We start from the raw sequence: 24,063 nt of genomic DNA on the forward strand, positions 1-24,063 counted from the left end.
GTATGGATTGTCGTCATCGAGCACAAACTTTGTGCAAGTGCCAGCTTGTTGTTGGTGTGAGAGGTCAATTCACTACATGATATCAATGCTTACGCTGCTGACGTACATTCTCTAGACAACATGTTATATATCGACTATTGTTTACTGTGATATTACCATGCTACCGGTATCTCCGGGCCTTGCCTTCCGTTTAAGCCTGTGAAAAGGAGTAAAAAACGAAAGTCAGCCTCGTCAGGCACACTTACCCCTCCCTGACCGACTCTGTCCGCACCACGTGTCAGTACGAGGGTCTTCACATAATTGCATACCATGCATAGATATGCAGTAGCCGCCGAAACGTGCCTTCTGATTGGTGAGATAATGATTTTAGTACTGTAGCTACATGCGTGCTCCTGGAGATGGAGCCACAAAATCTATCCTTGGCCCGGTTGAACAAGCCAGAAGAATCTAATGCACTTCGGAATACCTATTTCGGCTCGAGAACATAACCATGGTGGTTGGGTATCATTGATCGCAGCAACTGACCCACCCATACCGGGACACGATGTGCGCAAGTGCCCAACCATTAACGCCGACCAGTAGGAAAAAAAAAAATCCGGCTGTCGATAGAATGCCCCACCCTCTGTACGAAGAAGGCACATGCACGTAGATTAAGCTATGCCATCGTACGAACAAGAAAGGATGAGAAGCCCATCACGACCGGTGAAGTTCCTTAGAGTTCCTGTCCAGACGGCGGTTGACGCTACCGAGGACCACCTGCATTCTCATTAGCTCGTAGATATTTGAGATAGTTTTGTTTGTGCTCACCTTCATGATGCCCGCCCCTGATAACTGGCCGCCGGTCTCGCTAGTGAAGGGCACCGTGTCGACGATATCCCGCAAGTCATCGTTACCGGCCAGCTCATCATCAAGTTGCTTCAGCATGCTTCGGGCTTCGGGATCATTCCCAATTTGGAAGAATTGAATCCCCACCTGCCACGGCGGTGCCTCCCACTTATCCAACTTCTTCGCGACATCCTGGATCGTGCCCGCGACATCATCATGCGCCTGACCATCCGTAATCACAATGACATTCACAGGCTTCGTGCCGGTCGGGTTCCTCTTGTAGCGCGCAAGAATTGGCGTCAGGATCTCATATAGGCGCTTGCCGGTGAAGGTCTGCCCGCCGGGCTTGGCGTCCTGGAAGATCTCGATAATGTGTGCCCCGCGGTGCGCTGGTGCTTCCAGACTTTCTTGTTGTTGAGGAAGTAGACGTCTATGCCGTCCTCATCGCGCTCGGCGCAGATGGGCGCGATAACGCTGAGGGCTTGCTCGACTTGGCGCCAGCGGCCGCCGGCCATGGAGCCTGAGTCGTCGATTAGGAAGACGGTGTCGAAGTTCCGGAGAAAGGCATAGGGGTCATCATCTGTGGCTGGCGTGATGGGGGCTTGGTGAGCAACAGGTGCTGGCGTTGCTGGGCCGGGAGTGTAAGCTGGGGGTGGGTCATTGTTTGCGCCTTGTTGTGCGAGAGGATTTGTAGATGAGCCACCTGGTGATTGTTAATATGTTCTTGCAAAGGGGAGAGTCGTCTTCGTACTAGGACGGCGAGTCGCCGGCGATGGATTAGTGAGCGGGCTGTTATTGCCAGGTGCAAGATAACCGCCTTGAGTAGCCGACTTCTGTACGAGTGGATTCGAGCCTCGTCTGGAGAGCTTCTTCTTCAAGCTGTCGAACATGTTGTGTGGGTTCCGCTGTGGGTGAGTGCCCGAAAGTAGTATATCGCGATGGTGAGATATGCTGGGTGGAGGGGCGATGTGGTGGTCGAACAAGAAAGCGGCCACAGGTGACACGGACATGGGTAGTTGCTTCAGTAGTTTCTTTGAATAACGCGCAGGTGACTCAATTGGGTAGGTTCGATTTGCGCAGGTTGTGGCCTAATGCAGCGGAATGAGACACATGGTACCATGGCTCGGGCATGCTCTTATAACCAGTCTGCTGTACCGCACCCAACTCATCAATATGCCTGTCTCTGCCTCATGCCTGCCTTGCGTGGCGCAACTAGCCACAGCAGCCTCCGACTAACACGAGACATGCGGATATGTGGATCAAACAAATCTCACCTGCCCTGTGGCTTTCTTCTGAAAGGACACCTAGTACTGCGCGCAGTTGTCGTTGGGGGCTGAGTTACCGTGAGGTCGGGCACAGCCTCGATCAACAAGCGCTCCGCCTAGATAGTGAACCGTGTTCGTGACCCGCATGGCCGCGCCGCATCAGTTTGCGAACTCTACGACCAGTCAACAATACCTGATCTGCTGATAACCACGAGCTTGGGTGACGGTTGCACCATAGTTGCGAACCATTCCACCAGCAGAGTGAACGACCCCGCAGTAAACTAGCATTCCCACCACGGCACACAACTATCGATACGTCCATTACGCTATCAAGGCCCACCCAAGGGCTGATTCTGCATCTCTCGTACGTTATCGGCCACCGGCACCAAGAGAAGTCCATCGATGCTCTGGAAATGTGCAATGCGCGAACGTATCATCTACCAGCTCGAAACAACATCGATCCGCCCTTCTCTGCCTTAGGCTCAATCGCAACGGCTGTGGCTTGATAGGGCTGGCATAACCAGGGTATGCCAGGCACGAGCCAGTCTCGTGTGTATAGCCTGGTCCGGGACTGGGGAAGCTTTGGCGGCTGACCACGCCCTGAGGTAACCTTCAGGATGCGGCCGCAATCGCATCCATGCCTTCAGCTTCAGTAGGCGTCCCTAGCTGTCCAGTCCCTTTCGGTAGCCATGAACAGGTCCCGGACCACTATATGCCTGTGAAGGCAACTGCTAGGCGTTCGTTGGTGTCCCTTCGAGAGCATTCGGTTACCGGTCAAAGACCTGGGTTGAGCCCACAATACCGGTCTCTTCGCCTCTGACCAGGCGTACGTATCTCGGTGATTGTTCCAACATTCAAGGCATAGACCAATGTCGAGACTGGTCGTGTCTAAACACAGTTGATTCTGTATCAAATCAACAAGAGGAAGAATCCTCGTTCGTAGCCCGCAATGGGCATGATTTCGGTCGACTTGGTATGACGAGCATTGGCGCAGCGACTCCAACAATCGTTCAATGTCTCCACTATGATACGTCGGTTCGGTGTTGTCGTAAATGGTACCTTGTAATCGTAGGGTGCCTAGCCTGGTGAAGAAGCGTACCATTTCGCCGAGCTGGAAGGAGTCGCATTGTATGGATGTGTCGTAGCCCAGCTTGCATTGCCGCTCGCCAGAAGTGTACAGCCTAAGGAAATGCGATTGTAGCGAGTTTATCGTTTCCAGGATATACTCTCGTCGCTGTATTAGCTCGTCTTCGACTCCATTAGGCAGATTCCACCACAAAGGTCTGGTATGGTCCTCCTCAACGCCTGGCTGCCACTGTGACGAATCCCGCAGAATCAAATGTTTCGAGTACCGCGTAACCCAAGGCGCGTGGTCGAACAACAACCCAACCAGCAGTTTCTGTCGTACGCGCTCCTCTGTCATGCCTATGCTTATCCGTCCCTTGGCTGACTTTGCATCCAGCAATGCCCCATATCTTTTCCTTCGCACATATCGCGAGAGCGTCTCGGTTGCATCAAATCGATCGGCGACAACAGCGAGGTTGGCCAGATTTGGAACGGGAGGCGCGGCAACGGAAAGATCCTCCCCATGAACAGCACGCAGGAAGTCGGCGAGCAGATTTTGTATGGTTGAAGCGCTCGTTCTGCCGACGTCAACGATGGATATTCGAGGTAAGGCATCGACGGGTGCATCTGCGAGGTTTGAGTGCCCGGCTAGTTTCAAGGCTGCGAGCGCAGCTGACAATTGTTCCCCTTCACTGAAGCGTTCGCTGAGTAGGTTCTCAAAGTATCGCGAGCTTCCTCGCAGCGCTTTCGAATCGACGCGATAGGAGAATCGAGGGGCTCCTTCTGCCTGGCTCACGTCCAGTACAAGGTCGCCTGCCGGGGCAACGACGAGGATGGCGTCTTTTTCTGCCATGACGGAGATTTAGACTGTGTGATATCCCAAGGCATCTAATATCCAGTCAAGATACTGTTCAAGGGAGACAAAAGCTGGCCTTCTGGAGGTCTCGCGAGCTTTTACCCAGTCGGTGGATTACACTTTAGGAATCGGTATCTCCGCCGCCGACTGTATCTGCCGGCTTTGCTTCTTGCAATGGCAGATTGAAAGAGTTGACTTGGTAGAAACACAAGGGACTTCACGGATAAGGCCAAGCCATATTGGAAAAAGAGCAGTACACCGTAGGAAAATGATGTGACAGCGGAAGTGGAGAGCTTTGCCGCGGGGATGAGAGGCTGGAGTCGGTGGCGGAGCGCACGTACCACCGAACCCTCATCTCTCAAACCTCACCAATAACAACCTACAATGTTTGCCTATGACAAACCCGCTTTGACGTTGGAATTGGATTCTAGAATTCGCTCCCAGAGGAGATTCCCTCCTGTTACACCAAGCGAAGTCCATCCGCAACTGGGTGTATACTCGAACACTCTACGCGTCATCAACGTCAAAAACACGAACAATCCGTAGATCGAAACCACGCTGTCAAAATGCAATAATTTTATTTGACTGTAGACCCTTGCCATCTGCGCAGCCCCGAGTTGTTCTCAAGTAACGAGGGTAGACCGGCGCCATGAAGCATTGACACCAGCTCGCTGAACAACACACTGTGACACTTGATGTAGTGGAAGAGAAGGGAAAGTTTACAAGTTAATTCTCATTTGTAGTATATTTGTCATAGTCTTTCTCTTTCCAAATCCAAGGTACTCATCAAGTCATCCCAACAATCTACGAACCAGTCGAGAGCAGGCATACCAGCCTCATACACTCCGCGAATGCATCAAATCTGGAAGTCCAGACGCCAAACAGAACATGCCCAACAATTGATCGAATCGGTATTGAAAAGGGTAGACCCGACTGATCATTTTCCCTTCAGGACTCATCGACTGGTCCAGATGGCGGTAGGATGCAGCTCCATCGGCAGGGAGCGCACGTCTACTCAGCAGCTGGAGTAGCTTCAGCAGCGGCAGCGGTTGACGTAGCTTCAGCCGACTGCGAGGCCTGGGCGGACTGAGACGCCTCAGCATCCTGCTGTTCCTCTCCCTGCTGTTGCTCACCCTCCTGCTGCTGCTCCTGACCCTGTTGCTGTTGCTCCTGCTCCGCCTTCGCCTTATCAAGAGCCTCCTTCTCCTTCTGTGCAGCGTCATTGTTCACCTGGTTGTCTGCCTGATCCTGCTCGACCTTCTGCAAGTCTTCCAGCTCGGCCTGCCATACCGCGCCCAGCGTAGCCGCTGGATCCTCCGCGACAACAGACCAGGTCGGGCGGGAGTCGAAGAGCTGGAGATCTGCAGTCTTGGTGGGAAGCTGAGCGGCATTGGTCGCGGGCACGCTGCCGACGCCTGCGATGCCGCCGAAGCCTGAACCGCGGTTGCCGAGGACTTGAGTTGCGATGAGGGCTTGAGATTCGAACACTTCTCCGCGTTAGCGAGAGCAACCATATTGGAGAAAGGCAGTATGGAAAACTCACCCATGACAGTGTTCGTCACTCTGGCTCCACGATTGGCAACCAACGCACTCTGCACAAAGATATCCTGCTGGAACGCATTCCCTCGATCATCCGCGACGGACACCTGAATCTGCTGCACGACCAGCATGACCGTCGCCTCGTTATTCTTCTGTCCCTGGTTTCTGTAACTCGCCTTGCGGAATAGGTTGTTCATGTCACGTTTCATTCCATTCTGCTGCTGGTTCACGACAAGGACCTCCTTGACCTGCTGCACGACGGCCTGCTGGCGCCCGTTGTCCTGGATCTGGATGCTTTGCTCTTTGATCTGTAGGACTTGCTGCTGGTCGTTGAAGCGGTTAAAGCCGTCGATGAAATTAAAGCCTTCGCCGCCAAAGCCATTCTCAATGGCACCGATCTGACGCTTTGAGATGGGGTAGGCGGGGAGCGACTGGGGGGCGTTGATTGGTTTTGCGGCTATACATTAATCACATCAGTATCTACTCCAGTGGGTTGTGAGAAAGAGGATTTACTTACCAGCGAAACCAGTCGCAAGGGCCAGGGTGAAGAAAGTCTTCAGAGACATGTTGAAGGAGCAAGAATAAAGGCAAAGCCCAGTTAATAGGGAAAAGAAGGAATTAGAAAGGTCAAGACCACAAATTATGCACGTCACAGACGTAAAAAGGAACGAATGGACGACCGGTCGTCAAATAGCAGACTGTCAAAGCCGCGTAGTAAAGAAGCAATGTAATAAGTATTAACTGGGCTTGCCCCAAAGGAGTGTTGAGAGAGAGAGTGAAGTGGGTGAGTGAGTGTAAAACTTCGTTACTGCAGCCGCACACCTCAGGCTTATATTGCTCTCCTCAGGATACGAACATGCGTTTGGCTGGGTTTGACAGCTGTACTACACCTGTCATGCCCTCGTACCCCCTCCGGCGCAGGGCACACCCGACCACCGCCAAGAGCAGAAAGACGCAGTTAAAACGGGCGCCAAGAGAGCTTCAAACCGTCCTCTCGACTCCTCAGGCCAATTTGAGATCGTCGTTAGGCCCTGAGGCACGCGGAATAAGGCTTGGGACATACGACGCCAGGCCTACTAGCCACGGAACTCAGGCAGCCGTTCAGCAGCCAAGCAGAAATGTGCGCGGATCAAGTGCTCGCCAACCCCTGCTCGTGCTGTTCCAGCCGCCAGCACGCCGTGCTTCAAGTTCTGAATGACAAATTCCCCTGTGAAAATCACAACAGTGATTGACATTGAAGCTGTGGCGCGCGTGGTGTTGAGGCGCGAGTGAAACCGTGCACGTGTGAGCATCCCTGCACCGCATCACCATGAGACCCACAACGACACCCCGCAAAATGCCCGCGACGATCCGGTGGCCTTATATCTTCAATGCTAAGGCTGCTCGGAAGTGCTCTGTTCCACTGTGGCGCTGTCCTCGCGTGTATATGACTCGGATCTGTTGTCGTGATCACGAGTGGTGCTTGCCAGATCACTTCTAGCTGCCCGACAGAGGTTAGAACCTTTGTAATTTTACCTTGCGTAGTGTTTGAAAAGGCGGGAACATGCAATTGCCAAGTCAGCAAACTGGGTGAACAAAATGCTTAGCACTTGATCTGTTCTGTACACGGACTACTATCCTGAATCCTACCCAGTATCTACCAGCCAGCCTTACTCCAAACCACAAGGGATATTGGTCTAGAACGCCTGCAAATGCCATTCGCCAAACCAGACTCTTTTCGATCGAGGCCATGAGAGCTGCAAGATACCAATGCATTGAAAATGAGAAAGAGAGAAGAGAGAAAAGTTTATTCCTCATCTGAAGTGTCGGTATCCGTCTCGCTCTCGGACTCTACGTCGCCTTCGGTGTCGCTGCCGTCACTCGACTCATCGTCGGCGCCCCGGCGCTTCTTGGGCGCTGGCACACCGCCTGATTTTAGCGTGCGCATCTGACCAGCAATGGTGTCTGTAGCACCGATGTTAGTCACATAGTCTTCTTGAAACATTGTAGAATGCTTACCCTCATCTGGCTCGCTGATCTCGCCCTCCTCCTCAACCTCTTCAGCTTTGCTTGCGTCTTCAACGTTGAGTGTCACTTCCATCTTGGTGTCAAAGCCGATGTAGCTGTCGCAGATCATGTGCATCACAAAGGTGTAAGCACCCGGCTGGGGCGGGGCGCCGAACTGCATCTTGAGTGTTTGCACATTGTAGGTGGGCTTGCCGCTCTCGTCGAGAATTGGCTTGTCGAAAGTGGAGAAGGTGAAGGGAGGCACAGCGATTCGACCCTGCTTGCTGTCTGCGAGGAAGATGTGCCACCTAGGCGCATGGTCGCGAGCGTAGTAGGGTGCGTGAGCCAGAGGTGGTTGGATAGGCTTCTGGCCAGAACGATCGTCCTTGCGCCCTGTGATAGCAGCCACGTCTCCCTCATCTGGATCGATGTCGAGTAGATCTTTCGGGTTTACCTCAGGGACTTTAATAGCACCAGGAGGAATGAAACGGGCTTTGACGACAAACTGGACCAAACTGCTCGGTGTAACAAAGCGTTCACCGACGACCTTGAAGAAGGGCTTTTCCACGTGCAGGACGGGGAGCTGCGACGCCACGGTCAGAGCCTGGCTGTACTGGGAATCTGACACAAGACCAGGTGCCACTACACGCGCCTTGCGTTCAGCTATTGGTAAGGCCAGGAATTCCTGAATCGACAAGTGAGTTCGTGATCGCTCTGCTTCAGCAGCGTTGGCGACGGCGGGAGTGAAGTGAGGGAGTTGCTCCAGAGGCGATGCGCCAGGTCGTAGCGCTTGTATCAGAAGTTGAGAAGTATGGTATGCAGCGAGAACGGCTTTGGTGGAGCCGTACGCCAGAGCGATAGACGTGTAGGCCTCGTTGAGCTTGAGCGCAATAGGTGCAACCTCGTACTTCTCTTCGTTGAGAGTCTCGTCATCCAGCTCAACACGTCCAAGGTATGCCCATAGCAGCGTAAGAACTTTCCGTCTCCTGCTGTCGTCGAGCTCATCGAGCTTCTGGCGGTCCTTCTTGGTCAAGGCGCTCAAGACTAGAGCACCGGTTTCTTTCGACAAGACTTTCTGCTCGAGCTTGGAAAGCCCGTTGTCCGCCTTGTGCCCCGCCAAAACTTCGTTAAATTCCTCGCCGCTACTCAAAGCTCCGACTACGCCACTTTCGCCCTGATCGTTGTCGTACTCGCGGAACAGCTTGCCAGCGCTCGCAACCAGAATCTTCTCCTTGGTCATCCGCTGAGTACCGTACCACCACTTCCCGACTGTATATGGAAGAATCACACCGAGAGCGAGCGCGTACATGAGGAGAACGTATTTGCCATGTCCTTCGGTAACGATCCACTTGGGCAGAGCGATACCAATGCTGAAGCTTTGCTTTCCGTCCGGATGACCATATTGGAGGTAGTTGTTGCGAACTTCCTCATCGGTGAGTGCCTTGAAAGCTTTCGTGACTTCTACCCAGTGATCGTTGATCACTTCTGTGGTAATATTCTTCTCCAAGTCTTCGCGTCGCTTGTCGGGATGCTGGGTGAGGGAGAGTTTTCGGTAATGCCTCTTTATCTCCTTCTCGCTCGCTGACTGTTTATTGGTTAATGCGCGCTCCTCATAACAAGTAGCGGACAGTGTGCATACCCTAGACACGCCCAAAACGTCATATGGATCCCAAATATTCGGCACGCTCTGCGCAGTGACAATGATCAAGTAGATCATGCCCACAATAACCGACCACCCAATAAGACTGACAATCGCCCGCTTTATCCTCCGCTCCCTCCGCTTCTGCTTCTTGCGCTGCTTCTCAACGAGGTCGGCATGTTCGGGGGCGAAGTCTGAGGATATCCGAGTCGCGGTGCTTTCAAGCTCTGTAAACAGTTTAGTATATACTAATGCATGCAGCCGCGGGCGCGCGCACCTTTGCTGGGCTTCAGAAGCGAGTAGGTGACGGGTATCGTGACAAAACTGGTCAGGGTGACGATGAAGTAAGGGAAGAATTGACCCTGAAAATAGATCAATATATTTCAAGGTATGCGCGCAGATGCTCCGTACCTCTCCATCGTAGGTGTAGTCTGTCCCGGACATTTCGTATATCTGCCCGAAAGGACGTGGGGTATTGAAAGAAAAAACCCAGAAAGCGAAAGAGATGAAGATGCTACCGCTGGTCGCAGTGCATAAAACAGCGTGCCGAGCAGTGTCTCAAAAGTGGTGGAGTTGAGGCGGCGTGGCCTAAAAGACAGCAACAACGATCTACAAGTGCGCTTCGATGTGTCCTCTACTGACATTCTTGGCGGGCACCTGCGCCCGAGAATCGTCACGTGCACGCATCAACGCCGACAATAATCCCTGCAACCCCGGCCGGAGTATGCCTCGAAATAGTAACTATCTTTCTACCGAGAATTGTCTCCTACCGCGTAGACCATTCGTACACAGGACATGCCCAGTTTTTCATCTCGGAGCAATCGTCATTTCTCACGCGAGCGACAGGTATCTGATATTCGACTACGTAGGTACATGTGCTTTGTTGTCTACCGCCAATGCTTCATCATTCCTTCATCACAGAATCCAAGGGTATGCGCCGTCAATCAACGACCTTGCACACCAGCACTTCGGAACAAGCCACCAGGCTGCGCCACAACTCCTGCCGAACTTATAGAGGCTGTGGGAGGGCGACGATGGCTCCGGTCGGAGAAATGAGGGAGCGCTATGTACGTGGGAGCGCCATTTTCAGGTCTCCTATGCGAAGCGACGGAAGTGTCCAAATCTAGCAGCAAGGACTTTCATAAGCGCCTATGCTGCTTCTGTTGATGCTACCGGCACTGCTTCATCTAGGCCATTGGGGCCGCCGTTCAGCGGAGGGCTGATTGCGTCTAATGGTGCTGCATGCAAGGCAGGCTTCTCAACTCCTTTGCCTGACTTTCCTTGCCGCCGTCTTTCAATGGCAGCTTTCACCCAATCTGCTACTTCTTGGTCATGTACGGGCTCGATCGATTCGGGGGCGCCTTTGTCGCCAGCAGCCCCGTCAGGCGCAGCAGCGACGGCAGCTTCTACTTCCTCCTCCTCTTCTTCCGTAATAGTCTCTGGTTTAATAAGAGGTGCAAGCCAAGGATGTTGCAGAAGCATTGCGTATGTCGGGCGCATCTTTGGAATCTTGTTCAAACAATCGTGCACAAAGTCACGAGCTGCTTCCGAATATCCCTCATCGGGAAGATCTGGAGGATCACCGTCCACAATAGCCTGCAATATACATTAATAACAGTGAAAACAACGTCATGGTAATGACTTACGCTGAGTTGACTGAAGATGTTGTTGTACGTCTCTGGGGGGTACGGATATCGGCCTAATGCGCATTCGATGATGGTGAGACCGAGACTCCAAATATCACTCTGCACGCTGTACGTGCCACCGCCAGGATTTGCTCCTGCCTGTGCCATTCCACCAGAGGATATTCTTTCCGGTGCCATGTAACTTTGACACCCAATGTTTGTCTTCGCAATACTTGCGACCAGATTACCGCTGACGCCGAAATCGCAGATTTTGATTTGACCTCTTGTATTGACAAGGACGTTTGTAGGTTTTACGTCTCGGTGAATGATGTTGTGATCGTCCTTGAGCGACTTGAGGCCTTGGACAGTGGCCAAAGTGACTTTCCGTAAAACGTTCTCCGGAACCCCGTCACCATATAGCTTGTCTAGTGAGCCGCCATCCATGAATTCCATGCATATGTACACGGCACCCTCCTGGAAGAAAGCACCGTAGAAGTCGATGATATACGGGGATACACAGCGGTGAAGGACGTCTAATTCCATGATGATAGTCGCAAACTTAGCGTCGTCCAACTCCAGCCGAATCTCCTTCATGGCCATTACGATGCCGGTCCCACCTGATGTCTTGTTGGTGGTCGGACTGGACTCCTCGCCCTCGAAGGTCTTACGCGACGGCGAGCCAGGTGCAGCCTTGTTGCCTGCCAAACCTTGTCCTGGTTTCCTCATTCGGGGTCGAGCATGTCTGACTTTATACACGGTGCCATAGTTGCCCTTGCCCAGTTCGTCGAGCGTGTCAACTTCGTCTAACGATATATTGAAGGAGATGCCGTTTGCAAATTGTACGCCTTCGGAATTCAGAACAGCTTTGCCCTTGAATTTCAGACTTCCAGTCTTGGTGTCGATGAACTCGGCGTACTTATCCATCATGGACTCCTGCTTAGGGGGTTCATTTTGGGGTTTGTCGCCGTTCATCTGCGAGAGAGTGAGACCAGGCTTCTTCCTGCCAGCAGGAGCGCCGGTGCCGTTGCTAGGTGCAGGTGATCCAGAGAGGCCTCCCGGCAATCCACCTGGTAGCTTTAGCCCTCGCTTCTCTGCAAGTGAAGGTTTCGCCGCACCACCCGTTCTACCAGGTATGATAGGCGCCGAACGAAAGCTGGGCATGCTTGGTTTGGCCTGCTGAGGCAGGCGAAAATTGGCGGGGACACCACCAGGATTGCCCATCATGGGACCGCCTGGGGATGCGGGGCCACCAGCGCCCGGCGACATGACGTTAGGTTGGCTCGGTGCTCTGCCCGGTGGCGCACCTTGTCGACCGAGATGGACTGCTTGTATCCTGGCTAGTATATCCTGCGAGACATTAAGACCACTTCCCCGGCTAGAGATGGTGGGTGCGTTTGCGCGTGGATTTCGTGCGGCATTGATATTGCCAAGCGGCGTGGAAGAGAACGTCATGTTGGCGGTTGCGGTAGCGCCAGTGGACACAGAACGAGGAGGAGGACGGCCGTCTGTAGGGGAAGTAGGGGCAAGGCCAGGCCTCGTATCGTGGCCACTGACGGGCGAGGAGGGTGAGGGAGAGTCAAAGGGACCATCGGAGTCGAAGTCGTCGCTGGGGGTAGAGGCGGCGGAATCCATGGTGGGCGAGTGAGTGGCGAGGGGGAGCAGGTAAAGATAATGGCGGAGGAGATGAAGGTGGCTCCGCGGCCCTGCGTCTAGCTGTTTTCTGGTAGAGGCGTGGAGTTGAGCTGGACGTCGAAGTGCCTCCTTGGCGGGGAGGAAGTGACAGCCAGTGACGCAATAAAATCACCGTGGATGCTGGCAGGCCGGCTAAGCTGGACGCGTTTGGGGCATGGCGGCAGGACGGAGCTATGCACAAACACTGGCCGCGAAAGGGGCGGATAGGCAATCAGGGAACAGGGTGCGTGGTGCTCAGCAGCAGGCTGGCCACTGCAGTGCGAGCCTGCTTATGATGTCGCCGGACTGAACTTGATGGAGGGGCGCCAAGGGAATGGAGAGCGGCTCGATCCGGCCAATGGACGAACCAAGGCAAGACAGTCTGGAGGCACCGGCAGAAACAAAACAGAAACCGATGGGGGAAAGATGGGAATCGAAGAAATCTTCGTCTCGAGCTGGCCATCGCGCCGCCCATACCGATCCCGCTCTGACTGTGCGATCGTTCTCCCGCCGAGCGCGAGGGAACGTGGGCGGCTAGCGCACCCAAGCTTCCATTGTGAAGCTTTAGTGTCCGACTACGCAACCATGGTCGCATTGTTGGCATGGCGGCGGTATCTTACTTGCTTCTCCATCGAATGCGCACACGTCAAACATGGCCTACGCCCGCCCCCATCGTTGTGCGCCTGCACCGCTCTCTTAGACCTGCAGTGTCTCCCGTGCCCCTGTGACGTTTGCCAATCCGATACACGACCCCGTCCAGAACAGCCAAGCGTCACGCACCATCTGCTTCAACGACTCCCGCACCGCTCCGCTATCACCGCTTCCGCTGAGGCAGGCGTGTCAGGATGCCTATCTTCAACGGCGCCATCGAGTCGCTTCGCCTTCGCAACCTCAGTCCCTCTCCCTCCGCCGACTTCATGGTCATGGCCCCAGATCCGTACAGCGGCGGCAATGGCTTCCTGGAAGCGTTCAAGAAGCGCCCACCGCATAGTTCGCATCCAGATTTCGCGAACCTCACTCTCCTCGTCTTCGAGGCCGTTATGGAGGTTGTATGTGTCAGTCTTCCAGGATACATTGTGGCCAGGATGGGCCAATTCGACGCAGATGCGCAGAAGTTCGTCGCGAACCTAAACACACAATTGTTTACGCCATGCTTGAGTGAGTACCAACAAACCTTCCATCAGTTGCCAATTGAGTGGTGACGCACTATTCTGTCCATTTCTGCTAACGCTTGCGCCAGTCTTCACGAAGCTCGCCTCGCAGCTCAGCGCCGAGAAGCTGGTTGAGCTGGGCGTTATTCCGTTCATCTTCATCGTCCAATTGATCGTATCCTATCTCGCAGCCTTGATCATATCCAAGTTATACGGGTTTAGCAAGAGAGGGCGCAACTTTGTGGTCGCAATGGCAGTGTTCGGGAATTCCAACTCCCTTCCGATTTCGCTCGTCATCTCGCTTTCGAAGACGCTTTCTGGGCTCCACTGGAGCAGGATACCGGGCGACAATGACAACGAGGTAGCCGCTCGCGGTATCCTCTATCTGCTCATCTTCCAGCAGCTCGGCCAGCTGGTGCGTTGGACATGGGGTTTCAACGTACTTCTGGCACCCGCCGATGCGTACAAGGACGAAGATGATGGAAGAAACAGCAGCATGGAGAACGGTGAGTACAGTGATGGCGAGGCAGAGCGCCTCCTGGACGATTCGCACTCCGACTACGAGTCCGGTAACGTCACCAGTTACGCGACTTCGATTTCTACTGGGTCGTCGGACTCAGACTCAATCCTCCAACGAGAGAATGTCCAGTCGGCTGCCACTTTCGCCACACCGACAAACGGCAACACAGTGGTGAAAGGGCCGAGCAATATGAACGGGATCGGTCACATTGACACTAGTCTCCAAAATGGCCCTGTGTTCCCGTATAAAGCAGACGATCCGCCTAAAGGCCCGAAGAAATTCGCTTTCGGTGCTCAACGGGTCTTCCAGCGCTTTTCACAGTCTATTCGGGACAGCATTACGCGTGCTTCAAGGTGTGTCTTTTCAGCTTTGCCATCATGGCTGCAGAGGACGCTGGCGAAGCTTTCTCATTACACGGCCAAATTCCTCGCAGGCTGCTGGGACTTCATGAACCCCCCACTGTGGGCTATGCTGGCAGCTATTGTGGTCGCCTCGATTCCTCCGGTTCAGCACGCCTTCTTCGACCCGGGCACGTTCCTCAGCAACTCTGTGACTCGCGCTGTTAGCCAGAGTGGCGGCGTTGCAGTGCCACTCATTCTAGTTGTTCTGGGGGCCAACTTGGCTCGCAACACACTCCCCAAGGAAGAGAATCATACGATCGAAGACACCAAGGTTGAGAAGAAACTCGTCATTGCATCGCTTGTGAGCCGTATGCTCATCCCGACCATCATCATGGCACCTCTCCTGGCTATAACAGCCAAGTTTGTACCCGTCAGCATCTTGGACGATCCGATATTCGTCATCGTCTGCTTCCTGCTCACGGGTGCACCGAGCGCGTTGCAGCTGGCCCAGATTTGCCAGATCAACAACGTTTACATGGGCGCAATGTCGAATCTTCTGTTCCAAAGCTACGTCGTCTGGATTCTTCCTTCGACGCTCGTTCTCGTAATGCTGGCGCTTGAGACGGTAGAGTGGGCTGCCGCTTAAGCGCATTCACTACATAAAGGTGCTGTACATTAAATTGGCATTGGTAGGTGTTTGGCGTCCCTTGCGATGGGGGTTCATGTGTTTGGTTGCATGGATAGCGCAGATGCTTCGGTCATTGGGCATGAAAACAGCTGGATGGCGCACTTGGAGCTTGGATACCCGACTTTCGCTCTGGAACACATAGACAAAGTTATTTAATACGTTATCTCATATCAGCACTGTCTGTCTTTACGCTCTCTCACTGCGACCGCCATCTAGGCGGACGGTTACGTATATCGCTCAGCCCCACGTCGCACAAGCCGTTGATAGGCGCGAGGGGCAGGAGCTCGAGAAACTGGGAATGCGCCACTGTGTCACCCTCACGAGCCTGCCTGCCTGCGTCGTTCCAAGTCTCTCACCTCCCGCCACTTGCGAGTATTGACGTTCGAGTGAATACAAGACTTGCTTTTCCTGCTCCTGTGGACAGCTCCCCTACAGACGCGTTCCCGATCTCTCGCCATACTTACGCCAATCAATCTTGGCACGTGTACCCCAGCTGTAGGGCCGCAGTAGCGCTACCGACAGCAGCCCTGCAAGCCCGATTTCCGCTTCGACCTGCAACACAAATTGCTCTGCTCGCACACTAGGAATACGGCTACTCGCGAAATTCCCTGGCCTGGTCTGCTTACTTTGCCGTCTAACGGACCCACGACTCCAGAATCGTTCCCACGGTCTTGGTGAATGCGCAATGGCGTCCTTCAATGACGAGCCGCAAGGGCTTGCATCGGCAAGCCCTAAGCTGCAGCTGAGCGGTCGCAGCGTGCAAGATGGCACGTCACCGCGTCCAAGCAGCGCGAAAGGTCAGTGCTTTCTACTTGAGCCTTAATGCTTTGGATGCTGTCTCGTTACACATGCGGCCTATTTATGCCCCTGTATTGCTATCTGCAGGTTGCTTGAGCCGTCATCTCATCCCGTTCTCTCGTTATATTAGCCAAGATTCTCTCGTCTCTCCAGCTGCATATACAGCAGACCAGAAGGACCTGGCCACGGTGCAACCCTATTGTTTGTAGGGCCATATACACAACCTGTGAGAGCATCACGACACCCGGTGAGAGCATACGCCAAATGGACACACCACATCTCAGCTGATTTTTGGAACAAAATGGCTTACACTTTGTCCCAGTTGTTTCCATCGCCGACCCTGAGATCGAGAGCATCTCACCCTTGATGCGAGGCCAACATAAGGAGCTAAGCGGTGGCGACTACTTTGACCTTGGGCAGGCTGCCAAACAGTTCCGTGCCCATGTGAGCGGCAAGAGACTCACTGGCCGAGCATCTGTTGAGCGGCTTGCGCCGGTGAGTAGACCATCGACGGAAGGCAATCCTTCATACAGCTCTCTTCTATCAGACAGCTCCGAAGGGCTCCCATCGCGACACTCCCATGAGAACTTGGTAAAGCATGTCACATCATGGCTCAAAAGCGAAAAGGCCCGTCGGAGTGCACGCAGATCAAAGCGCAAGACCGCCGCCGCTAAAGTGGCCTCTGTAGTTGAGCAATCCTTAGGAAAAGCCAAAAGCGAGTCTACTGAACATCCCCCCTCCGAGGAGAGACGTGGTTCAGATTCTTCAGAGGGGTCGGTAGCTTTAGACCAACTCGCGATGATCCTCGAGAGAACCATGTCCCTCAAGTCTACAGAAGGAACATCTCGCTTTCCTAGAGGCTTGCACGGTCGGAAGCTGTCAACTCTTTTTAAGCGCAACTCTACCGTCTCATCAGGAGAAGACCACTTTGACTCCATGGACCAGCTTGTACCCGGTTGCGAAGCTGTTTTGGATAATTCTAGGACTATGACATATGGTGCTGGCTGTCCCGAATCAGAAACCACCGATGACTTGACAAAGCTTACATCGCGTCGAGCCAAGAAGGAGAAGGAAGCCTGGGCAACCTTCAAGTATGAAATTGTGCGACTTACACATACTCTGAAGCTCAAAGGCTGGCGGCGAGTGCCATTGGACCTGAGCGGTGAGATTAGTGTAGATCGGTTGAGCGGCGCTTTGACAAACGCTGTATACGTAGTTTCTCCTCCTAGAGATCTTCCTGAACAGACACCTCGTGAGGAAGGAGTCCGTGCGCCAAAGAACCCTCCTCCGTAAGTTGACGTCTTCCTTCCACTAAATCGCGCTAATGTGTCCAGCAAACTCTTATTGCGTATATACGGTCCTCAGGTTGAGCATCTCATCGATCGAGAGGCAGAATTGCAGATTTTGCGGAGACTTGCCCGCAAGCGCATCGGACCGCGACTACTAGGTACCTTTACCAATGGACGCTTCGAAGAATTTTTCAACGCGAGGGCGTTAGATCCCCAAGAGCTCCGCCAGCCGGACACCTCAAAACAAATTGCGAAGCGCATGAGGGAGCTACATGAAGGGATTGACCTCCTCCAATCAGAGCGAGAAGCTGGCCCTTTCGTCTGGCAGAGCTGGGACAAGTGGGTCGATCGAGCAGAAAAGAGGATGTCATGGTTGGATAAGCAGATCAAAGACGGCACTCAAGGCAGTGTACAGTCCGCGGCCGATAGGTGGAAAGACCGAGGTCTGGTGTGCGGTGTAGAGTGGTCGATCTTTCGCAAGACCGTTGATAAATACCGAGCTTGGCTTGAGGAGCAATACGGCGGTATCGACAAGCTCAACGAACGACTCATCTTTGCCCACAATGATGTAAGTCTCTTATCAAGCGTTCGGCAATCAGACTAATAGGCTGGATGTAGACGCAATACGGTAATATTCTACGTATGAGTCCATCAGGAGAGTCGCCTCTCCTTCTGCCGGCAAACGAGCACAAACAACTTATCGTCATCGACTTTGAGTATGCAAATGCAGACCTTCCCGGCTATGAGTTCGCCAACCATTTCGTAAGTTTTCCATGTCCGAACTGTCCACCTCACCGCGAGTTTCACGGCTTATGTGCAAGTAGAACGAATGGTGCTACAATTACCACGATCCCAATCCTCATCGCATCAACACTTCCGTCTATCCGACGCCTGAGGAGCAACACCGCTTCATCCGCGCCTATCTCCAGCATAACCCCACCTTCAAAGCATCACGCGGTCAATCGTCCAACCCGCCCACTCCGCACCTTGGTCCTCTCCAGTCCTCGGGGAACAGCACCGCTCAAGCTGCTACCGCCACTCCCACTTCCATCTCTGCCTTCATGCTGGACTCCCGCGCTCCGCCTGGCGAACGATACTCGTACCAGGAGCAAGAAGCGCAGGTAGAGCAAAGTATTGAAGAGGAGTGTCGCAGACTCATGGCCGAGACACGCCTTTGGCGAATGGCTAGCTCGTCGTTCTGGATCGCCTGGGGTATCGTTCAGGCTGTGGTACCCGGGATGCCGGACCTTGATGATGAAGAGAAGCAGGCCCCCGCCACCGAGGAGGTTGCGGTGCTGGAGAGCGTGACGAAAGAGGTCAAAGACGAGGCAGCAGCAGAGGAGAAGCAGAGCGAAGTGAGTAAGAAGAAGGAGCACGCGGGAGGTGAGAAGGTTGAAGCGGATGTTGCTGACTCTGATGAACTTCAGGCCGAAGAGGAAGAATTTGATTATCTGGGTTACACACAGGAGAGAGCTTTGTTCTTCTGGGGTGATGCGATCAAGCTGGGTATTGTGAAGGCGGAGGAGCTGCCTGATGAGATCAGGTGCAGGGTTAAGACCGTGGAGTACTGAGCGAAGGAGTGGCTAAGCTTTTGGAAACAATCGGATCTTCGGGTGTCCCACATGATTATTCTATGTAGAGTTAACCGGAAAACTCGATGGGCGTTGCTTCGGCATAGCATGCTTGCATGGATCCTCGGACAAGTATCTAATTATCAGCCTAATTATCAGCGATGGAGAGGAATCCATCTTTTGTGCTTTGATCCCACAACATAATAGCTAGATATATCCACCATACCCATATCTGCCTTAATCTACTCTAAATTTCTAGATCTCTTCATCGTGGAAACATCGAAGACATCGTGAGCTCTGAGTTGGCATCTTGTCTCTACGCGGCTGCAACTCACCGTAAGACGGAGCAGGGCTTGCCAATGCTTCCATATCAAATAAGGTGTTTTTGTGTAGGATGGTGTTCCTAGAGCCCTGCGATAGTACGTTTCTTAGCGCGACTATGCCTCAGATAACCCTTCATCGCAACTTCATCATGTTTCCAAGTTCATCCCGCGATCAGTTCCTCGATGGTACTCCCGACCAAAAGGACAAGACAACAACGTTGCGGTCGTGTCTTCGCAGCGCCGCAAAGCGAGCGACGGCCGCACATCCGTGCAGGTGAGGGGTTGGCCGTGGCGCCATCGGTAAGGGGACGCCAAGTTTCCACGCTCGAAGGCACTCGTTCTCGTCATAACGTCATAATCATCTGACAAGGCTATTCAAGAAACTGGACTTACAGAATCGGATGCAAATAACATAGACGGTGATGCGATCGAGGAAGAATTAGAATACTGGACTGGCGATCACGCGACATGAGCCCACGAGAAATTGCGCAAGCTTACCGACAGTGAATCTTGCTTCTTTGGGCTGTTTTACAAAGGTGCAGTGAATTGGCAGTTTGCAGATCAAAACTTCCTCCTACTCGAGACTCGGGAAAGATTCAGCGACATCGCACCCAGATGGAGGCGCGCCCTCCGTACTTATAACAACAGAAGAGTTCAAGCTGTTACAAACGCCTCATCATACATAGGCGCCAACACCGTACAATACGCTCAGCTACGTAGCTGTTGACAAAGCGGCGGATCCACTTATTCCGAATTTGCAGGATGGCACTTCACCTTTGGTAGGTATTCACGGCAGCTTGCGTGCATTGAGAGCAAGAATGTGACATGATATGGTGCTGCTTGGTCGTGAGCGCTGACTGGCGAAAAGGATGGACAATTCCAGAAATTGTCGCATGTTTTTGGAGCTGATGGAGGATGTCCTCGCGATTCACAATCGACTGAAAGACGAGAAGGTACTCAGGCGCATGCGCAGCGGCTTCAACCGCATTGTCAGTGCGTAGATTGAGTTTGGAGGCGCGGCGAACCTACAGCGTGAGCAGATGGACGTGGAAATTATGCTCAACATGGCGGGGACGTGGGCGGTGTATTATCAAGGTATTCCATCAACTATGTCCAGGGGAACGTATCAGCGGCTCGGAGGCAAAGGCGTCAAGTTCGACCATTCGTGCTAATTCAGGATCACAGAAAAGCTCCAAATCAGCATAACCGATACTCTACCAACGTACCTTGCTGTAATCTGCGTAACATCACGAACCACGCATGAGTAGGAAAATCCCGACGTGTCCTCGAAGATTGATTTTCAGCTCCTTCTTCCTCAAGACCTGCCCGGCGGGCGCAATAATAACGAAAGAAAAGAACGGCATGTTGGTTGTCATTCAAGGTGGTGCGGTACTCGGCATACTTTTCGAAGATCCGCGCAGAAAGTGCAATTGGCTATTGGTGAGCCTTGACGTGCTGAAGCATCCACAAACTTCAAGGCTTTGGCGCTCCTCCCGTTGCCAAGCTCTCTGGTCCTTCCAATGCATCATGAGGAGGGTATTATACCCGTCTTTTTCGCTCAGCGATGTAATGTTCGAATGATCGGAAGACTCTTTCACCATTTGGACTATCTGGTACTTTCCTGAACTCTCCAGTGGCAGCCGCAATCCCATCCGCGATCCACTGTCGAGTAAAAGCTGTCCCAGGTCAGTGTTAAGATACGGGCATACAGATCGGTCAGAGACTTCCGACATGATTGGAAAATTGGCTGACCAAACGTCCCACCACCTGAAGAGATTTGTATCACCAGTAGTCTCCTCAATAAGGCCAAGTTGCCGTCTCATATTCGTACGCACTTGATTCACTCGTATGCGGGCATCGGAGTCATTCAAGTAACCAAACACTACTGATACCTGTGTTCTAAATGAGTCCAGTACCAAAAAAAGCGTGTTTTCCGCGGAAGCCTTCCACGCAACGATCAAATCATGCCCAAGAGCCTGTTGACGCCCCGCGTGTTGCTTGTACATGCGGCATCCCTAGCCGCTTGTCGCAAGAGTCTTCGCTCACTGCCTCTTCTCTCGTTCAAATTGACAGGCTGTTGTAACTGCATTATCTTGCCTTTGACTATGTGGACGTCTTTAGGAACCATCATAAGAGGAAATGGCTTGTCACAGGTTCCAGAAGTTTCACTGCGCGTGGTTAGTATGTTGGTCACGCCATCCAAGTTCAGTTGTTCCTCAGATGCTAAAGTTCTCACTCACATAATTCGCTGGTCCGGAATAGCGCGGTGGGGTCCATTAGGACTAACGTGTGGCGATTGTAGAATACTCTCGTACTCTTGGTCCCATTCCCCCCTTTCTGAAGGACTGTACGATCGATCGCTGGAAGGTCCACAGGAGGCTCTGCTCCAGACGACAATAATCTATTTGCAACATTGTGCGCTCTTCGCCCTATTATACGTCGCTACGAGTTGTCGAATTCCGCCAGATAACGTGGTTCTTTGGGTACCCTATCGATTACATGCTCAATATCGGGTGACGGTCCAGGAGGTAGCCTCCAATCCTGACGGGTGGCCTATGAAGTCAAAGAGATCGTCTTCATCTTCGCACTCAGTAGTCAAAAAATGCCAATACCGCCTCAGGATTTGCGAAGGATGTACCAGAGCGAGGTCCAGATATTGCCTCCACTGAGGATAACCAAGGTACCAAACGACGGCCTGGACATTGCTCCCAAGCTGTACTGTCATGGGATACTCGTTGCCAGCTCGAATTTCGAGATGGTCCCTGATAACGAAATCGTTCTGGTCAGCATTCGGCTGGCACTCTGATCTAAGTATGGAAATCCGCTGTCGTCCCAATCGTCGCAGAAGCCTGGCGCCAGTGAACAAAGATCTTGTTCACCATCATAGGTCCCTGGCGGGGCATAGAATGGAAGGTTACATCTACGTCCTTGTTAGCGCCGCCTTTCGTGTCCAGACACTATTGAGGAACACTCGGTTTCTGGTCAATGTACAGCCTCGTGGAAGTGAACCGAAGCTAGAACGAACCTCTACATAGCTTTCTTCTGGATTGACTCTGAGGACATCGGCACGGCCGTCCTGTAAAGTGTTAGTGAAATCACAATCGCTAAGGATATAGACGAGAATCACGAACCTCCATCTGTGAAGCTTTAGCAAAAGGCCATACACTATGAGAAGGTGAATCAAATAAGAGTCTAAAACACTGAGATGGCTTAGCAAAGCCGAAGTTACTCACAATAGGTCTCAAGGTCTTGCCATTCAGATGATCGCCTAACGCAGCTCGCGCACTGTAACTCGCAATCTCTGAGAGTTTCACATTCCGCATACCAATGTTCCAATCATTGTCGGCGGGCGTGGCTGAAGACCTTGGGGCGTTAGGGTCCACAGACAGCACCCCTCCATGAACATTGACTTACTCAGCAATGGAATTGCATCCTTCCTTACAGGCACTGGATATAGTATAGCGTTCGTACGAGAAACAAGGCCTCTAAGAGCGGGTCCATGTTTATTCCGAGACGTTGTGTAACTCAACGCTTGGCGGCTGTAGTTCGATTTGCGACAGGATAACTGTGCAACCGCTAGGCACCGAGTGATTGGATTTAAAAGTGCAGTCTGCCTCGTGTGACAGAAGAATGCTTGCAATGGCTGCCTACAACCGCCCGAATACCGTAAGATTCTGGCACAGCCAACTTTCAAGGCTCTTGAAGGATGCAGCCACACTTATCTCCCATGTAGTTATAATTCTGAAGAGGAAGTCCTATCATACCTGTGTCAGGCCTCAATGCTTTGCCAAGTTTGTCGCTGAATGTTGTCACAGTTGATGACCTGTCGGCCAGGAGATTCGTCAGCAGAAGGTCACCCCTGCAACTGTCTCTAGGGCTGTGCAGTACATTTGAATTTCACCTCACATCGTCTTCAATATTTCCAGCGTCGACATACGTCTTCCTTCAGATCTTCGTCTCAATGTGGTCTCCCTTCTCCGCCCCTGCATGAACACTCTCGGGCGTAGCAGGAACACTCTCAATCTGCAAGCCCTCCTCTCGGATCGCATTTTGTTGCTCCTCCGTGAGAATCTCCTCACTAAGCGTGATCCTCGGTCCGGTAAACCACTTCCTTGCATCTACCATCCATTAGCAAGCACACGAACACCAGAGGCCCATTCCACTTACCAATGAAATAATACGCCAAGCTCCCACCCCAAACGGCACAATTCACCACCACAGTATAATTCATCGTCTGCGGCGTCGGTTGCGGTCCGCTCGCAGGAAACATCGCAAGCACTATCCCAAACATGAGGAACGCAATGGCGAGCCAGCCGATCGGGCGCGATAGCTTGTCACCCGTGTACACTGGCCCGGGCTTGAACTTTTTTCTGGCCCCAGATGAGACGGCAGAGGATCGGGGTGCCCCAGGCGACGTTATTTGCTGCCACAGCGAGGGAGAAAAGCGCAGATGCCGCAGCCGGAGCAATCAGGCAGAGTAACCCTAGCACACAAGCAACGAGCACGCATCCCCATACTGCTCGAATAGGGATGAATAGGCGGGGTGATACTCGACGGAAGAAGGAGCTGAAGGGGAGTGCGCCGTCGCGGGAAAAGGCCCAGCTTTGGCGGCTGACGGCTACGAGGATGGACAGACCCATGAGGAACTGCACGATGAAGAGGAGGCTCATGAAGCCCAGCGCGCCATTTTTCCCGAGGGCGTCGTAGTAGATTTGCGCCATAGGTTGACCGAATGGAGAGCCCAGGAGTGACTCGGTGTCGCGGGTCATGCAGGCGGCGATTACGATGCATATGATCCAGCCGAAGAACCAGCAGCTGCCGATGCTAAAGTCATTGTTAGAGGCCTTCCCACGGAGGTAGAATCAGTAGGATGTTATCGAGGGTATTGACGTACCTCATGAGGATACCGTA

The 24,063-nt window shown here is 53.0% G+C and overlaps 9 protein-coding genes across 9 annotated transcripts; 2 read left to right on the forward strand and 7 right to left on the reverse strand.

Annotated features, from left to right (window-relative positions):
* Positions 1–693: 693 nt before the first annotated feature.
* On the reverse strand, positions 694–1,715 carry N0V89_001064 (uncharacterized protein; the record flags this gene model as incomplete). The annotated part of the gene is made up of 3 exons (XM_056209879.1): positions 694–1,188; positions 1,230–1,528; positions 1,577–1,715. The coding sequence occupies 3 exons, from the start codon at positions 1,713–1,715 to the stop codon at positions 694–696; spliced, it is 933 nt and encodes a 310-aa protein (XP_056076701.1).
* Positions 1,716–2,739: 1,024 nt separating this feature from the next.
* N0V89_001065 (uncharacterized protein) lies at positions 2,740–4,008 on the reverse strand (the record flags this gene model as incomplete). The annotated part of the gene is made up of 1 exon (XM_056209880.1): positions 2,740–4,008. One exon carries the CDS (start codon positions 4,006–4,008, stop codon positions 2,740–2,742), a length of 1,269 nt encoding a protein of 422 aa, XP_056076702.1.
* A 1,014-nt stretch (positions 4,009–5,022) lies between these two features.
* N0V89_001066 (uncharacterized protein) lies at positions 5,023–6,116 on the reverse strand (the record flags this gene model as incomplete). Its single annotated transcript, XM_056209881.1, has 3 exons — positions 5,023–5,498; positions 5,555–6,007; positions 6,068–6,116. The coding sequence occupies 3 exons, from the start codon at positions 6,114–6,116 to the stop codon at positions 5,023–5,025; spliced, it is 978 nt and encodes a 325-aa protein (XP_056076703.1).
* Positions 6,117–7,336: 1,220 nt separating this feature from the next.
* Positions 7,337–9,619, reverse strand: SEC63 (secretory subunit; the record flags this gene model as incomplete). Its single annotated transcript, XM_056209882.1, has 5 exons — positions 7,337–7,494; positions 7,549–9,121; positions 9,176–9,402; positions 9,453–9,537; positions 9,587–9,619. 5 exons carry the CDS (start codon positions 9,617–9,619, stop codon positions 7,337–7,339), a joined length of 2,076 nt encoding a protein of 691 aa, XP_056076704.1.
* Positions 9,620–10,324: 705 nt separating this feature from the next.
* On the reverse strand, positions 10,325–12,432 carry wis1 (MAP kinase kinase Wis1; the record flags this gene model as incomplete). The annotated part of the gene is made up of 2 exons (XM_056209883.1): positions 10,325–10,771; positions 10,822–12,432. The coding sequence occupies 2 exons, from the start codon at positions 12,430–12,432 to the stop codon at positions 10,325–10,327; spliced, it is 2,058 nt and encodes a 685-aa protein (XP_056076705.1).
* An 884-nt stretch (positions 12,433–13,316) lies between these two features.
* Positions 13,317–15,129, forward strand: N0V89_001069 (uncharacterized protein; the record flags this gene model as incomplete). The annotated part of the gene is made up of 2 exons (XM_056209884.1): positions 13,317–13,629; positions 13,712–15,129. The coding sequence occupies 2 exons, from the start codon at positions 13,317–13,319 to the stop codon at positions 15,127–15,129; spliced, it is 1,731 nt and encodes a 576-aa protein (XP_056076706.1).
* A 727-nt stretch (positions 15,130–15,856) lies between these two features.
* On the forward strand, positions 15,857–18,829 carry N0V89_001070 (uncharacterized protein; the record flags this gene model as incomplete). The annotated part of the gene is made up of 5 exons (XM_056209885.1): positions 15,857–15,968; positions 16,292–17,258; positions 17,304–17,826; positions 17,877–18,020; positions 18,083–18,829. 5 exons carry the CDS (start codon positions 15,857–15,859, stop codon positions 18,827–18,829), a joined length of 2,493 nt encoding a protein of 830 aa, XP_056076707.1.
* Positions 18,830–21,655: 2,826 nt separating this feature from the next.
* On the reverse strand, positions 21,656–22,289 carry N0V89_001071 (uncharacterized protein; the record flags this gene model as incomplete). The annotated part of the gene is made up of 3 exons (XM_056209886.1): positions 21,656–21,946; positions 22,178–22,228; positions 22,284–22,289. 3 exons carry the CDS (start codon positions 22,287–22,289, stop codon positions 21,656–21,658), a joined length of 348 nt encoding a protein of 115 aa, XP_056076708.1.
* Positions 22,290–23,097: 808 nt separating this feature from the next.
* Positions 23,098–24,051, reverse strand: UGA4 (GABA-specific high-affinity permease; the record flags this gene model as incomplete). Its single annotated transcript, XM_056209887.1, has 3 exons — positions 23,098–23,270; positions 23,501–23,976; positions 24,047–24,051. 3 exons carry the CDS (start codon positions 24,049–24,051, stop codon positions 23,098–23,100), a joined length of 654 nt encoding a protein of 217 aa, XP_056076709.1.
* Positions 24,052–24,063: the final 12 nt, after the last annotated feature.

This window comes from Didymosphaeria variabile (genome assembly GCF_027946475.1).
Source record: "Didymosphaeria variabile strain IMI 356815 chromosome Unknown scaffold_1, whole genome shotgun sequence".
Taxonomy (NCBI): Eukaryota; Fungi; Ascomycota; class Dothideomycetes; order Pleosporales; family Didymosphaeriaceae; genus Didymosphaeria; species Didymosphaeria variabile.